The sequence below is a fragment of the Chaetodon trifascialis genome, chromosome 15, assembly GCF_039877785.1.
Source record: "Chaetodon trifascialis isolate fChaTrf1 chromosome 15, fChaTrf1.hap1, whole genome shotgun sequence".
NCBI classification, from domain to species: domain Eukaryota; kingdom Metazoa; phylum Chordata; class Actinopteri; order Chaetodontiformes; family Chaetodontidae; genus Chaetodon; species Chaetodon trifascialis.
Window position 1 is genome coordinate 13,501,825 of NC_092070.1, and position 17,637 is coordinate 13,519,461.

General features: G+C 44.0%; 1 protein-coding gene across 3 annotated transcripts in view; it reads right to left on the reverse strand.

Annotated features, from left to right (window-relative positions):
- The window catches only part of septin9a (septin 9a), a 70,501-nt gene that overhangs the window by 37,645 nt on the left and 15,219 nt on the right, over positions 1-17,637 (reverse strand). For 2 of the 3 annotated variants that reach the window (XM_070981212.1, XM_070981214.1), the window contains one exon: positions 1,777-2,529. In XM_070981212.1, the coding sequence (XP_070837313.1) occupies positions 1,777-2,529 (753 nt within the window). Of the gene's footprint in view, positions 1-1,776; positions 2,530-11,040; positions 11,179-17,637 lie in introns of those variants that run through there. The other variant, XM_070981213.1, reaches the window with a different exon arrangement.

Here is a 17,637-nt window from a genome sequence, read left to right on the forward strand (position 1 = left end):
AACCCACGCATGCACGGGAAGAACATGCAAACTTCACACAGAAAGGCCCTGCCGGGGATTGAACTGGCGACCTTCTTGCTGTGAGGCACGCGCACTACCTGCTGTGCACCGTGCCGCCCTAATTTAGGTATTTGTAGAACTTAACCAGTAATTCAACTACAGGTACAGAGTTTGTCCTGAGGGTGGTGCTAAAAGAAAGGTCATGGGGTAACCTTCCTTAGTAGGTTTCATTCACTAAGGAAGAGGAATATATTTCATGGAAATCCAGCAATTAGTTCTGAAGATGCCTTGCTGTGCACTGCAGGCTTACTGTACCCCAGAGCTAAGATTGTCCAGCTAGTGGCGTTTTGACAAAGGTCAGGAGGGGACCAAAATTATTCGAATCACTTTCTTCTTGGAAATGACAAAATTCATGTTAATGTCATGGCAGACAGGTCAGAGGTAACTTAAGGATGTCCTGATGCGCAACCAGACCTCTCATCATTACACCCTGCTAGATTTGGCCCTAAAAAGGAAAATAAATAAACATTCCTCCATCAGATTATAAAAGGCTTTGCTGTGGGATGACTGAACATGTAACATTCAAGAGCCTCGTTCTTTCACTCTTGACCTGGTCTGCCTGAAACAGTCCAACAGAGCAATGACTCACCAGCACGCGCTCACATCTCCCCGCAGTTATGGGTCTTTTCTTGATGTTTGGCCTCAGTAAAACCAAAGCGTATGGCACAAATTACTACAAAAACATCTGACACTCAGTTTGAGCTTGGCATCATCTCCATACTACTTGCTTGGGAGGTTTGTCAGCAGTAGCTACACTGTCTAGACAAAGACAAACTCTGCATTCATTTTAATCATAATATTAAAACATAGTGGTGGTGAGGTGTAACTTCTCACATTACAAAAGTCCTGCAAACAATGAACAGACAAATACTCTAGTAGCTACCAAACTTGCAGTGTCCCTATCTTCATTAAATTACATCAATGAAATTAAACCTCCCTTTTAGAAAATAAATAAGTAAATGCACATACTGCATATATAACATTTTAACCATCGGCTGATTCAAGTTCAAGTGAGATGGCCTATTCAGTTGCTTGCCTGTATGCGTTCGTTTTTTAACTGCTGTCCTGGGAGCAGCCCTGTGATTCTCATCATCACCCTCCCTGACCTACATTCACAGTTAGTCTAGACTGACAAGCTCAAAAGGACTTAAGTCTGTGCTCTTTGTGGTTGGTATTGTTACTTCACTGCTGCCTAATAGGTGTAATGAAAAGAGGAGAAATCCTGGATAAACGCAAAATTAAGTCAGTAAAGGTTTAGATTGGTGTCACACTGAATTACAGAGCTCTGTTTTATAATCAAAGTGTTCAATGTGTAAGTGTGGCTAGCAAAAGGGGACATATAATGTACGGGAATCAAAGCAGAAATATTTACATGTGATGTATATTACACATGTTCGCAAGCGCCTCAACAAGACTGAGTTCCTTACAAGATTAGGTTAAAATGAAACCTTCATTATCAGAAAAGAGAAATTGAGCAGCAACATGGAAAGGCAAGAATCAGGCGATTTCATCACAGAGCAAACTGGTGCAAGTTACTGAATTTAGAAAGACAGGCCATGTTGAAAGCGGATACAACCGAAGTGAGGAAACGCCACAGTCACGCAGTACTTGTATGTGTAAATGGGCTAAAATGGCTGTCTGAGCAGTTCACTTTGACACAGTTCGCCCTGGACGCAAGTTAGTTTAGAAAACATGCTGAACTGAGAAAGTACTCACTGTCTGTTGGTCGAGCTGTGGGTGGCTCCACAACAGGTGACTGCACCCTCTCCACCCTTGGCTCTGCCAGGGAAGGCAGGGGAGCACTAGGCGCTGGAGGCGGGTGGTTGTTGTTCTCCACAGCATTGCCTGGGACCAAACCATCTGGCTGTCTGAAGACAGGCATCTCTGGCCTCCTGGAGGCCCCCTCAACTTGGCTGAGGATTGGGGATGGGGGCTCTGCTCTTCTCTGAGGGGGTTCAGGGATCCTTGAGACTGGGGCAGAGGAAAGCTGGGCATCCATCCTCCTGGGTGGGGCGGGGGGCTCACTGGACCGTGTCATGCTGAGCTCTGCCCGCCTGTTTGTGGAGCTGGAGCTGGAGATGGAGTTGGAGGAGCTGTCCAGGGAAGTACTCCGACTGCTAAGGCTGACCTCAGGCCGTTTGAGGCCAAAGCGGGCGATGCCAGCACTGGGTGAGTTGTCAATCTGCTTGGAGGAGACCTCAATGGATATTTCTGTGCGGCGGGAAGAGGCTGTGTCAGAGTTGCGACCCGCTGATAACTCAATGCGCCTCATGCCGGTCTTTGGGGAACGTGGATTGGAGGACTCAGAGGGGGAAGATCTGTAATCAGAGTTGCGGGAACTCAGGTCGTAGCTCCGCTGGCTGGATGTGGAGGAGGTGGATGAGCGGAGGGGGTTGGTGGTCCGACGAGACAGGGGTGAAGGGTGTGTGGATGAATCTGTCTCCTCCACCTCAAATGACCGTTTCAGCGCTGGGAAAACACACAACATTTGTGGTCAGAGAAGAAACAGACGAATCTTTTTAAGAATCTGATTTAACAAAGAACAAAAATAATTTGTTGGCTAATTCTTTGTTGTGCAGAAGCAAATACACAACTAAAAATGAGAAGCAGTGAGCGCGACAGCCGGAAGCGATAACACGCTATCAAGAAATGTTGATCAACATGAACAAATAATGTGGCTCCGTTCAGGCTGACAGACCCGGGACCCTGCGTTCAGGCACATTTCACAAGTACTGTGGCAAGTCAGTGGAAAAATACGATTAAAATCATGAATGAAAATGAGCGTGAACATGTTAACCTCACCGGATTTGACACGCTTCACGTATCTCGATAGCATGGCGATTCTAATTTCTAATCCACTCGATGAAAATATTCCGTTAATCTCACCGAATGCGCTTTAATAATATCGTCCGGTACAAACACAAACCACTACCACTGAACGTAAAAAACGGCCAGTATTTATTCCTCTGCTTATTACACGGACATTTTCTCCTTCTTCTCACTATGCTGAGCTAGCCGAACACCTAGCGCACCTGTTGACATGACGACTGTCCGATTGACCAAGCCTCGCGAGCGCTCTAATTGATCGCGTGGCTCTTGTTACGCAAAGGGACGTTCGTTAAGGTGTTCTGTCGGAAAAGAGCCTAATTTGCTGATTTCACAGCTTGTATTTTATTTTACTTTTCAAACTCAGTATTTAGTTTTGTGTGTGTGGTTAATTCCATGTAAATGTCTGACATTTTGCTATTGCTTTGAAGAGAATTACTCTTGAAAAATACATTTAAATTTAATTTAATTGCTTTGAATTGGTTCCACCTACACATTTCTTTCATATTATGTGCCTAACATTCTCTCCCTCCCCCTCCATATAAATTTAGTGTGCCAATATTCCACTACAATCTTTCTGGTTTAGTTGTTGTTGCTTAATAATTTGTTTTCCTTCTTGCCACAGTAAGCTCCATGCCCGATGTGAGGCTGACACCTGGCTCACCTCAGAGACTGGTGCAACTACAAACCCTAGAGCAACGCGGTCTCTGTCCCAGATGAACACACGAGCCTGCATGTGCCGGCCTCTGGCCTGCTTCACTGCTGACAGGCCAAGCACCAGCATGGTAGAAGACCCTCTTCCTGGAACTTACTTTTCCACTCAGCAGCACACTTACTTTTTACATCTACTTAATATGTTTCAGCAGATTTTTGTGTCTAATATCAGATGGTCTACTGACAAACTGGGTGTCTAAATCAGTAAGATTGAGCTTCCTGATTTTCCTAGACATATCGCATAATATATTCTTAATATTTCTTACTTTGTGTGACTATGGCAATTATAGGACAGCAATTAATGACAAGTTTGAATTACAGGTCAATTCTCAGAACCCCCTTCTACCCCTGGAATGGGTGGGTCACTAAACAAGCATTCACACATTCTTTGTATATTAGGTCCTGGTCTAATGTGTCCTCAAATGTTGGGGGATGGTTTGCCGTGTTCTCAGTAAATCTTCTAAAATAAAGAAAACCATAAACATAAATTCTTGCATGTTATCTGTATGTGAATTTTGGCACTTCTTCATTACACCATAGACTGCTGACAGGAAAAGTCAGAGGCAATGACAAAAACATAGCGACTTAGATTCAAACTCTAATGGTATATGCGTGTAGTATGCACCACAGATCGTTCTATCTCTGACAAAAAGCTCTTTATGTTGCTCGCATGGAAAAACATAATTCTATTTCAGAAAACTGGCCTTGAAATGCTCCTGGAAGAAAGGGTTGTCAGTGTGCTCTGTGCTTCTTTAGGTATGAGAGATATGCACAGGAATGACACACCAGTCACAATTAAGTTAGATGTAAAATTCATAAAATTTGCTGCATGCAGTGCTGAGGACTTGAACTACTTTGAGACAAGGTCGACAGTTTCTTGTCAGTAGGGAAAGGAAATGAACCACTCATGGAGCAGCAAATTTACAGTAGCTATCCATGCGATGCTCAGCTTTTAAGGGCAAGAGCTTGAGCTGTGAAAGTATTTAAGTGTGCCACAGACCACTTAAAACTGTGTTTGACTGTGATTTTGATATAATGACCTGTTTGCCTAGAATCGTGCTAACTGTGTTGTGTGTGCCTGCTCTGTGGCGACAGAAGAGCCCAACACAGTGAGGTCCTCACAGACACTGTGGAGACAGAGGTCCTGTCAGTTGTGTTTCTGTCTCTCTCTCTGTATGTGTGTGTGTTTAAACACAGCTGTACAGTAAAGCAAACACAGCCCGGGCTGCCCTGGTGGGAGCCAAACTCTCTGCCTCTGTTAACGTCATACCACACTGCATCCTGGGATATTTGTGTGTGTGTGTGTGTGTGTGTGTGTGTGTGTGTGTGTGTGTGTGTGTGTGAATGATGGTAGATGGGGAAGTCACACATTAATATCTCTCTTTGTGTATTTATGCAAAGAAGATGGCACTGTTACTTTGCCTCTGTAATATCTCAATCACTATTAACGTGCCTGTATGTTTATGTATGCCTCCATGTGTTTGTGTCTGAATGGAAATGTGCGTATGCAGGTTTGCAATTTTTTTTTAATGTCTCCAAGCTGCTGTATGCTGCTCTGAGACAATACCCGCAAACACAGCCCTTTCAGCCGAGCTCATACCTATGAGCACCAATATAAACCAAATGTCATCCTCAGTCCTCTCTCTCCCCCGACCTCTCTACATTAGCTCTCTCTCCCTTTACTTCTCATTTAATCTGGAATTGAAACAAAATCTGCTTTGAAGATTTTTGAGCAGCATTTATTCTGGACACCATTTGATGCACTGTGAACTTGTTAGCAGACTGAGCAGCCAAATAAGGAAGGAATTGCAGCCAAGCATGGCGTTTTTCAAATAACAGGCACTGAAACATGGTTAAACTGCTAGAAAATCATATGATGATGACACTCTGTTCTCCAGTGTAGCATGTTAGACTACTGGATGAGCATCACATGGACATTCTCTATGCCTCTCTGAGCATGACAATAGATGAGTTGGACTGGCCAACAAGATTCAGTGCTGCCTTTTGTCTTCAGCTGCTGAGGGAAAGTGAGGAGCACTACAGTATTTTACAAAACTGCTCACTAAACTACGGAGTACAATCTCCAAACTGTGATTGTGTCACAATCAGACATAAATAGCTCTAATTCATATTGTGGTATATATGTGCACTTAAATTCTAATCCTTGAGATTTTCATAAAATCAAACCTTGTCTTTGATACTCTTTACGATCAGCATTTTGTAGCAACAGCCATTCAATGTATTTTAAATTTGTATTATTTCTCTAGATGGTAGTTATCATTGTAAACCCACCAGTCTGATGGCTCAAATTGTTTTCACACACATGGGGGATTCCCAGGAAACGAGGCATGCGTGTCAAACACTGTTTCTGTTTGTAATTCTCATTTCATCACAGTCGGCCTCACTGTTTACTGTTCACTCTCCCACAGACTTAACGGAGCTCTGTTAAGTTCCCACTAATGCGAACACAATATTTGCTACTGCTCCAACTTCATATTGGAAGCATTCAACTGGCAAAACACGGGATGGCTTTTATTGTGAAGCAGTCACAGGAAATGCAATGAATTTGTCACAGATCTGTGAAGTTAGCACCTCAAGGCAGCAGCCATTTTCAGCATTTTCTCTTTTTTTTTGTCAATGGATTTTTAATTTTTGTGAGTGATGGAATCAGAAGTCAGAATGAGAACTTGGATGAGGAGCTGCAGTGACAGGTTGCACACCTCCAACTCCTCATCAAAGCAACCAACAAGTCTGTTTGGCTGTACTGTAAACGGTTGCACTTCTGTTAAAGTAGCTGTTAATTGAGTGTTTGCTGCAGCATTAAACTGCCGGATTAACCTGTCAAAACTTTACAATAAAGCCAGTTTGAAATGTTGAGCAGTCACAACTGAAGTCACTCACGCGTGTGCACTCTCTAAAAACAGTCCTGTAGATGACCACAGTAGCCTAAAAAGACCATGCATGTCATAATGTGCTTTGAACCACTAAAATGAGAGCAGTTGGCCCTTAAATATAGACTTAAATCCCAACTCTGTTTTCTGGAGGTGTGTATTACGGATGTCGAACACACTTTCCATACCTCGCAGAAAAAAACTGAATTCCTTCTCAATAAACAAAAGAAAATCTTTCATCACATCCTAGTTGTTTTTAGCCATAGTATGGAGCCCCCTGATAACTCTGGGGTCTTTCCGGGGGTCGGCATCGGTGCAGGTTTCGCTCCACGTGTCCAGCAGGGAGGAAGAACTGCAAGGAGTAGCTTTAAAGCTTGACAAAGACATGCTGTGTTCGCTCTACCTCAGAGTGACCCTGAGTTCTTCCCAGCAGCTCCAATGCTGTTGGCGTCATTAGCAGGAAACCTGTCCTAGCTGGTGAGTATAGAGCGCCCTGATAATGCTGATAAGGATGGAGGACGGCTATCATCAGCCTCCGACAGGAGACACTTCCTCCCTCTAATGCACAAGCGCTATCAATGAAGCTCCTCATGGAGTTTTGCTAAGCCCATACTCAGGGGGTGTACACTGGAGCACATTAACTGTATCCAACTTATGACTTATAACTTATTCACATGCAAAAATACATCTATCATTATCATAATGAATGTAGACTACAATCATGACTCTTGCTAGTATCCACAGCTGTCAATCTAACATGTTAGTATTGAGAAATTTTGCCTGAAGTTTCTCTGCCATTCTTGTGCAATTACCTCACTACAGCTTTAGCAATAAATCTGCCTCACCTTGAGGAAGACTCCGGTCATATGTGCGTGCAAGCACAGTGCTCATGAGGAGGCAGGTATGGCAGACAAACAGACAGACAGACAGACAAGCAGGCCATCCAGTCATTTAATTCTGGCCAAATGAAATGACTGAATAGGCTTATTACCAGCCAACAAGTCAGATCAATTTACTTGCTTGATTGCTGTAAGGATGTAAAGAGAATTTCAACAAAAAGAAGAAACATGCTACTAAATTACACAACCAACTCTAGCTTTAATAGCACACTTTCGGTGCATTATGGGTTGCAGAGCAAGTTAACAGAGTTCCTGAAAAAAATCCAAGACCACAGCTAAGTGGCAGTTGCCTTATAATGACAGTTTTCATTTTGAAAGGCGTTTGAAAGGCGATCCCTCGTCAAATTTCTCACCACCACCATGAAACAGTTTTGCCCTACAAAACAAGGTGGGTCCCCTACTGTAGAAGAGATTGTTAAAACTGTTCTGTGGAGTGCCTTCGTATCCGAATGGTTACAGTGCATGCCACATGGCCGCATGGTCGCATCTGTCGCCATTTTGATTCCAGCTGGCGACCTCTCTTTCCTGTCATACCTCTCTCTCTCCCCATCCTCCTGTGTGCCTCAACCTGTCACTATCTAATAAAAGTAAAAAGCAGCAAAAAAAAGAGCAATTAGTGTCACAGCTGGTTACAAGCTGGAATGACAAGTTCTTACAATGTGTCAAGATTAAATGTTTCCTGTGGACTTTTTATCAATAACATTTTATGAATTACAAAGCACCTGTGAAAAATGAATACCTGTGGAAAAACACACCAAACCAACAGCTGCTCTAAATTGCAATTGTGAAGGTGTTGTATCAATAATCTGTACTTTCTATTTTATCTGTCCAACATCTCATGTCCTTATATGATCATTAAATCTTTAACTCCGTCTCATCATCGACTGTCATAACTTGTGTTACTGTGATGGGTTGGATCTGGAAAGATGGCTAGATCTGGAAAGAAAGAACCGGCTGTGCTCATATCCTCTCCTCAACTGCCTGCCCCGACATTTTCACCCACCACAGAAATCTACTCCTGTGGAATTTCCTCTCACTGGACCAGTGAATGCCCTTAACATGCAGACATACAGAGAGTAAGAGAGGGAAAGAGACCAGCAGCAGTGGCAGCTTCTTGGTACCAATGCTTGAAATAGGAATCAACTTCAGCCAATTATCTTGGACACAACGGCTTCATGGGATATTAAACAACTTAATGTCTCACAAATATAGCTATTTTCAAGTTGAGTAAGAACTACAAGGAGCTTTTGCAAGAGCAGACCTCTTTGAAGGAACTGTAACACAATGACACAGTATGAATGCGTGCGTGTGTGTGTCCGTTCTGCTGAGTGGAAAGCTCAGTGGCCTGGTCAATGATCGGTGTCGGTTTGCGAGGGTGAAGTCAGAGCTGAGGTCATCAACCTCATGGACAAGTAAAATCCTGTTTTCTATCGCTCTCAGCTCACTGGCATCATCAGCTAAGGCCCACTTTTAGTGACATGTCAAATCTGCACACTGTTGCACACAGATTTACTGTGTCGTGTACATAGTATATGTACATAAATTCTGTATTACAGTGGCAGTGGTTTGCACAAATTAGTGTCACATTATGAATAAAACGATCCATGTTTTTCTGCAGTGCTTTTTAAGAGCTCTAATCATTTGACAAACACATGATGTGAATATCAAAATATAATCTAATCATCTGTGAGCATGGAGGTTTGTCAGCATATTAATACCTCATTGTCTATGAACTATTCATAATATACCATGCACTTCTATATTAACTCATGAGAGCACCAAAAATGCAGCCATTGAAATAAATGGCTTTTCAATCATAAGCTACTCTGGAACGTAGGCCTGGCCTTTTTGTCTAATCTTCCTCTGCCACAGAGGTAGGGCAAAAGCTGTGCAAACATTGCCCACCTGGAATTAAAGTGAGACTATGAATTTTTTTAGTGAACTGCTTAAACTGTTGCACAGGCAGAGAAGAGTCAGTAAGTCAGTGAAATGACAAATCAAAGGTTTGCTAACATGAGCCATCATAAGCTACTAGTCATACCAGACCAAGTAAGGCTGTAGCAGTGAAAACCTCTGAGTGTAGCGCAGTAAGAAAGGGTGTGTTTTACTGCTTCTAAATTCATCTTTTCATTCATAAAAGCAAGATTGTGTTGTCTTATCTTTCAAACATTACATACTTTAAGATCAGCTGTCGTGAAAGTTAGCGAACTAAAAAGCACATGTTTTTTTGGAGGATGGACTCTGAGTGACATTTGCTTGATTACAATATGGACACAGTGAAAAGGCCGTGTGGCATCATAATAATAATATGTGTGTCCAACTTTCTCTCTTTGTAACAATGAGGTTTACAGTGAAAGGAGTTTCAAAGCAAATTTGAATGGAACGACCTCTAGACTTCAGAATTCTGTTATTTTTCAAAAGCACTTTGATATAATGAAAGTGGAGTTTTTAGAGTTTAGAATGAGGTTGTTTTTTTCTTTTTTAAAGCAAGTGAGAAAGCTACTCCGTCGCTGTAAGACAAGCACTTTCGAAAACTGATTCTTATCGACTTGTTGGCCGCACCGGTGCCTTGCGGCACTCACTGAGCCACATGGGGCCATACATCATGGTGCATGGTGGTGACACCAAGGTATCACCACACACTCAGCCTAGCCAGGGGCAACACAGACCATTGACAATCACAACAGTAAACCATTATGTTGGCGATGTCTGAGAGCATGACTGAGCCACATGGTTAAAGCACACTCTTTCACCCCTGATGCCTCTCTTTTCTGAACACCACTTATCGTTCTGCTCTGCTGCACTGTGTAAACCAGAGGTTTAAAGACAGAGAGCGAGGGAGAGGGAGACAGAGAGATTCACCATACATACCACAACAAACTCGTGTTGACAGAGGAGCAGCTCCGGACAAGTGTGGATGCGTTCCTAATGGCTATGTGTTTGTGAAAGACAGGAGACAGATAGCCAGAAAGACAGGCTGGGGGAGAGGTGTCGGCCTGTCAACCCCTCCTACCCTCCTCGCATCCACCAGCAGGCCAAAGGGAGAGAGGCTGAGGATGGACGAGCTGCTGAGAGAGGGAGAGGGGAGGCACAGCCGTGGGATGAGGAGGTGGAGGAGGAGGGAGGAGAGGGATGACAGGGGGAATCTGTGGGCCAGGGGTAGAGTCATGAAAAGGAAGAGGAGCAGAGGGAACAGAGGGGGGAGGTGTTCCAGGTGTTCCCCTTGCAGCCGTATGGTCAGTTGCTGTCTCCTGAGTGCTCAGCATACAGTATACACACACACACTTATACAGCCTCTCTATCATGCAGATTAGAGGCTAAATCAGTTGCACACTATCTTCTGACCCATCTCAGACTCGACTACATACATGACAGCCATAAACACACTAATGCATCTCAACCAAAGCGGTAAAAAGCAACAACTTTTACTGTGATTTCCCTTTCAAAGCACCACAGCCCACCGCAGAAAGTCAACCAGCCCTCTCACTCTCCATTTGTCCGGATCCGCTCGATTCCAATCAAACATGTGGAAACTATCTATAGTGTCCTCATGGCAGGGTTAAAGAACGCCTCGCTCCTCAGTGTGACAAGAAGAAGAAAAGCCGTGGAGCAGCAGAGCTCAAGACAGAAAAACAAAACACAAAACTAACCTTCAAAGTCTGATATGATCCCTTCCAAGTGAGCGTTGACAGTGGAATCAGACATTTTGGGGAGCAAGTGTGTATGTGCGGGTGTGTATAATGCGCGAGAGAGGGAGCAGGGTTCCCTTTCCCCAGCAAGGAAAAGTCTTCCTGGGGCGCAGTCCCGCTTTTAAACAAATCCCAAATTAGGAGCCTGTGCAAGAGAGAGGAGGGGAGAGGAAAAAAAACCCACAGGAGTTGAGCAGCTCACTGATCCAAAGCCTCTCTCTATCTCTCCTCTCTGTCTTACAGCAGCAACTTATTTTTCTCTTCTCCTCCTTCTCAACTTCCAGGGCTTGGAATGAGCGAGCAATGGCAACCCCCCACCCTCCCTCTCCTCTCTCTCTCTCTCTCTCTCTCTCTTTCTAGCTCGCTGTCTTCCCTCCCCCCCCATTTCTCCTTCCCTCCATTCCTCCCTCCCCTTCTGCAGCCGTCCTCTCAGACTGCTTCCTTTCTTTGAAAGCTCTCATTTTTGACTGGGTTGGTCAAATTCTACGCAAGCTATATTCAAACACACTTCCTGTAGGCCCGATGACATGACTAACACACTCTGGGCAAGTGATGAAACACAATGAGGATTTTAAAGCCTTACTGCATCCTGTGAGAACACAAATCAAGGCACTCACTTACAGACACATTGGAAAAAGGCAGGTCTCCATTCAAACATATCTTACAGTGGATGGAGTGAAATGTTGCAGTAGATATACAAATAAATGCAGAGTGGAGGCAGAAGGATACTATGGACTAATATGGTCAGGGCAGGCTCATGCAGGCGGTTAATACATCGTCTGACATGCTCAGTCGCTCTGGAGGCAGACATCAATAAATAAGTCGCCTAATGACTTAATGACCATGTGAATGAGCTTCTGTGTGTGGGGGCGGAGGGGGAAGGGTGGACAGGGGCGTTGGTCACAGGTCACAGGGCAATGGCGATGAACCACTGCTGCTGGCATCTTCACAATTAACCATTTAGCAGTGGTGGAAGAAGCACTCAGAGCTTTTACATAAGTAAGTAAAAGTAGCAATACAACGACGTTAGACACTCAATTCAATTCAAAATTTTATGGAAGTAAAACTACAAAAATATCAGCATCAAAATACACTCACAGTACAAAAAGTAAAAGTGCTTATTATGCAGAATGGCCTATTTCAGAACAATATATATCATATTATTGAATTATTTTTTACTGATGCATTAATACATACATTACTTTAATGCTGCAACTGGTAAAGGTGGAGCTACATTTTACTGTATATACTGCTGGGTAGCTTGTCAGTTTCTCCCTGGATATCACGCTCATAACTCTTCAAACTGTAAAGATTTACTGCTTTCAAAATAAGGGTAGCCCTATGAGACATCAACACCTGAGGCAAAAATGCATTTGGAGAGATGATAGAAAGTTGAGAGACATGTTGAAAATGATTTGTATTTAAGCTGTAATCAATCATTCAGGCTGGAAAGTGACAGGAAAATTCAATCCTCGCTAGTTGTTGTCCCATATGTGATTTATCATAAAATGTTTGGGACTGAAATCCTGCATGTCTGGCAAGCTTAGCGCCAATTTGTTGCTTACATTGGAATCCAAGTTTGCATTTTCTGTTGATGTGGGCATGTTTACCGATCATAAACACAGATGTGCGCAAGTGCACGAGCACACACTGATGCACAGATATCAAAACAAATATCAGGCTTTACTGTACCAAAACCTGCAATCAGATTAATCTTACGGCGCATTCCCCCGCCACTGAAAGTATGTAACCCACAAAGTTTGTGAGAAAACTCTCTAATCGTCAATGAATTTCTGGCCGACATGAAAACTGGATGTGGGCCTGGAATTTTTAAGTCAGGACAGGCGGAAGCTTCTCAAGTAGCCAGACTGTAAGGACACATAACTTTTGTCTTAATTGTTAGACAGCGCAAAGCAAAGTGTCCATGCAGACAAGGGAGATTTAATGTGCTGCTCAAAAGTTTTAGGGTGCTCTTCCTAATCATCCCATTGCCCCACCCAGATGTACACACATCTGTATTACATAAGCACATACTTCAAGTGTGTTTCCTTAAGGTATGAACCCCACAATATCTGACATTATGTCTCCAGTAGGGGTCAGCGTTGGTCCTATTAAAACATGTCACTGTGGGCAACAGTTTTAGTGGTAGCCGTGTCACTACCACACAGTAATGTGATCTGGAAACAGATAAAGACGGAGAAATGAAGAGAATCCTGCTCTGGACACACCCTTCAACCCACACACACACTGTCTCCTGCCCAACACATGTGTGCTAGATTCCTCCACTCCCTGGCACACACTCCTGGTCTGACACACACCGAGCTGCATGCAAACAGGCAACAAATATGTGTGCGGCAGATGCATGCACAAATACGAACATGCACAAACACCATGCATTCAGCCCAGCACCCAACCCTTTCACTAAAAGACACGCACACACACTCCTAGTGATGTAGCATGCAATGCACTGCTATGAAGACAGTTTCAATCTCCCATTAGCAGAGCATACCTTGGATACATTATCTAATCACCTAAATGTTTGCGCGACTGTAAAAGGTTACACAAGGTCATGTTGAAGCCATATATCAGCGCTGATATCTTTAGCTAATTATAGTGTGAATTCCACTACGCTGACTCTTCTTTCTGGTAAACCTTATTGCTGTGTCATGGAAAAAAGAAAGGAGGAGGGATTGCTTCTAAAAATCAAAATTGCTTCTTGTCAACGCTGATAATGAACTATGGGATGTAGAACTAATGCAGGAGTAACAGTGAGCATACAAAGTCATCATGAGGAGATAGAGATCCTATATGACTGTGATTCAAAAATTAGTTTTGAAAGTGGAAGTGATGATAACTGACATCTGTTAAATCCAGATAATGAACCTCTTGGGGTCTCAGGCTTGCTGTACATTACTGTAATGTATTTGAATAGGCAGCTGCTGGTGTTATATTGCACTGAAGCCCAGGGATGAAGAGAGACAGAAACAGCCGCCTACTGCTTAAAGAAACCCAGACCACCACGACTCTAAAGTGGGTCCTTCCCTCTTGAGAGCTGAAAAATGAGAGGAGCCGAGTGGGAGGAGAGGAGGATAACTTCTATAAATGGATGCCAGGCCGGCGTGGCAGTTGCTAGGGCGATGCCAGGGCAGCAGCAGGTTGTGAACGTCAGCAGCCGATCTAAACATGAACGCGCACACACAAAGACAGCAACAGGCCTGCAAGCCTCGGCGCCAGTCTGCCCCCCTTGACTGCGGTCCAGCCTGTGCCAGTGGATAGACCTCCTGCAATCTTTGGACTCTGCAGGGACGCACCTGCACTATTTTATTCATGACTACAGCTGCATCAAATTCAACTTACAATAAAAAAAAGCAACCTTATTTGTATCGATGCAGGAGAAGAACAATGTAATGGATGAAATACCAGATTTCGATGACAAATATCTAACCACGATTCACTGGTCAAATGTCTCTGCTGATTCAATTAATCGGTTTTCATCATCACTTAAGTGACAGATGGAACAGGGAAGAAATAAGACAGAGCCACTAATCACTAATCTGTCAAATTAAAGCTCTTATATAGATAACAAGTTTGTAAAAAATAGGTTTTCAAGAGGTGACGTGTGACCATCATGAGGCTGTTTTATATCGTGAATAACAATCAGTGTTTGATCAGGTCATGTCAGGTTTATAAAGTCATTGTTATTTCAAACATTCCCAGTATCAGCAACAGAGGAAACCCAGCTTCCTGCTGAGTTCATCCTAAAACAATAAAAGCTTTGTGGGGCTCCATACAGACGACTCACCCATGAGTCAGGCTGTATCAAATAAGCCATCTGGGAGAGGTAAAATCTGTGCGTGTTGTGTGTTGGCGAGTGCGTGCATTCATGTGTACATGTGTGTATATTTTGGATGTGACTAGCTGGTTACCTCAGCACTGTTTACATGGCAACCCCCATAATAAGCAGCTTTACCTGGCTCAGGCCTTCAGAGGGGAGAGACACATGGACAGGACATGAATGAGAGGAGGTGAAAAGGTGGGAAAAGGTGAGCCAAAGAAAGAAAGAGAGACGTGAAGTGACTCTGAGTGCCCCCATGGTTTTAATGGAAACTAGGAAGTAGGACCATTCCCCCCTGCTGTGTGCGAGAAAAAAAAGACAGAAACACAGAAAGAGAGCAGCTTCAGCATGAACAATGGAATCAGCAGCACAGGTAGTGTAAACATATCCAGAAATGTTCAAAAATGCAAACAAAAGAAAACTGAACACTGTGTAAGAGTCTGCATCAAAGAGGACCAGACAGTTTCATAATATTACCCCCACCCATACACACACACGCACACACACACGCATATGAAAACCCCTCATGTGGCCCCAGAGCCCACATGGTGAAGTAGCTTCGTCTAAAGTATATGCACAGCTGTAGTGACAGCAGCTGCCCTTAACCAAATGTTAAACAGCAGCACCCAGCCAGGCTCTGCTAACTTTAATCAAATACAGCACCTGTTGGAAACATGGCTCAACTGCACTGCATGTACACGCACGCACGCACACACACACACACACACACACACACACACACACACACACACACACACACTGGCATACCCCCTCAATTGCTTTTGCTCATTGGTTTTTCTTTGCAGTGAGCGGTCCCTGTGTGTGTATATGTGTGTGTGTGTGTGTGCAAGTGTATCGACTGTCTGCACACATGCTGCTGGCTGCATGTGTGTGTGTTCCCTCATGCATGGGATGGAATGGCTTGGTAAATAGAGAGAGCAGCTGTCCTCCATCACGGATGACTCTCAGTAGGCCTCTCTCTCTGTCTTCCTCCCACCTCCGCCCTCGGCTCCATCACTCCACCGGGTAATAACACTGTTTAGTGCGTCAACAAGCCAGCATTGTGATCGCCATCCTCGCTGCTCTCGCTGCACTCACATATTGTTCTGCTCAGCACGTTGCCACGGCAACCCACCCAACAACACCAACCGTGTCTCACCAGGAAGCGACACGGTTTGCAATTTCCTTCCATAAACCTATAGAGGGTCACATTCAAAACAAGTCAGCTGTGATGAAGAAAACAAGTCAGAAAATAGCCCAAAACAACACTTGTTGCCTTGTGTGAGTGTTCACAACTCAGAGAGGCTGACATAGAAAGAGAATTTTAGATTACTCAACTCAGCAGCTCCACCTAGTGGTGAAAGCATATCTTACACATCAAACAGAAAACCTGCAGCACGGATTCAAGATGACTGAAATCTTTCACTGAACTCATTGAGAGGTCTGAGGGTCAGCTAAGCTACAAGTCACGAGCCTGCGATTTCAGTCCATGGCGACTGTTACTGCGTCATACACACTCATCCAGCATCATCAGCTGACCTCGCTCTGACTGGAATGAATGAGCCCCTTTAGGCTTCATTCACAGTCTCTGTGTGGTTGATGGACAGTTTCCGTTGGGAGCGTCATCACTGTTGATTCATATGAGAAGAAAACACAGGAAACAAAGGGGGAGCCTCGCAAATCAGCTTCAACACCAGTGAGGGAGGAACATTAGCGAGAGGTGAATTGACCTAATTTAGCAGAGGCAGGTGCGAGGCACTGACGACACCTGGCCAGATAAGAGGACAGTTTATATTTATTACAAATAAAACATTATTACATGTGCCCACAGTTGATAGATGGGATTGATGTCTTTACTTTGCCATGAGCTGTGCACACATACACACACAAACAGCCTTTAAACATACATATACACATATTCCTCCTATTTGTGTACACATACGCAACAACAAACTGACCCAAAAGCACACAGCACACACACATGCAAATCAAATACACTGTGTATATGAATGTGTGTGTGAATGCATAAATACTTCAGTGAACGTTCACTCAAAGTCGAAACATACACAAAGTATGTCCTGCTGAAGCCATTACAGCTCCTTGGAGGAAGCACCTGGAGACAAGGGGCCAAACTGAGAGAGAGAGAGCGAGGGGGGGGGGGGGGGGAGGCAGGGCGATACCTGCATCACACACACACTTGTCAGTGGTCTCACCTTCATCCAGATTCCTCACAACGTGTTGGCGCTACAAACCCTGCTCAAACTGTCACAAACATACACATACACACACACACACACACACACACACACACACACACACGCTGCTGCAGCCACTTCACCAGTTCCACTCCAGCTATGTTTTTTTGTGCCCTTTTAACAACACTCACACCAAAACTCATAAAAATACCATTAAGAAGCAGACAGCACTGCCTCACTAATGACTTTAGCATAAAGTATGACACACACACACACACACACACACACACACACACACACACACACACACACACACACAGGCAAACTCTTATCAATTCAATATGTATATTGTTTAGAGCATCCAAAGGGGAAAACAACGCCAGAGGGGCAGAAAAAGTAAGGATTGTTATTTGCAGAGTCGGCTCTCTCTTTGCTAGTGGACTGAAGCAGGGCTTTCTCTATCCTGTTAGCTAAAGGAGGGACTGACTGATGGCCGAAGCGGGATCAGAGCCACAAGGGACAAGAGTA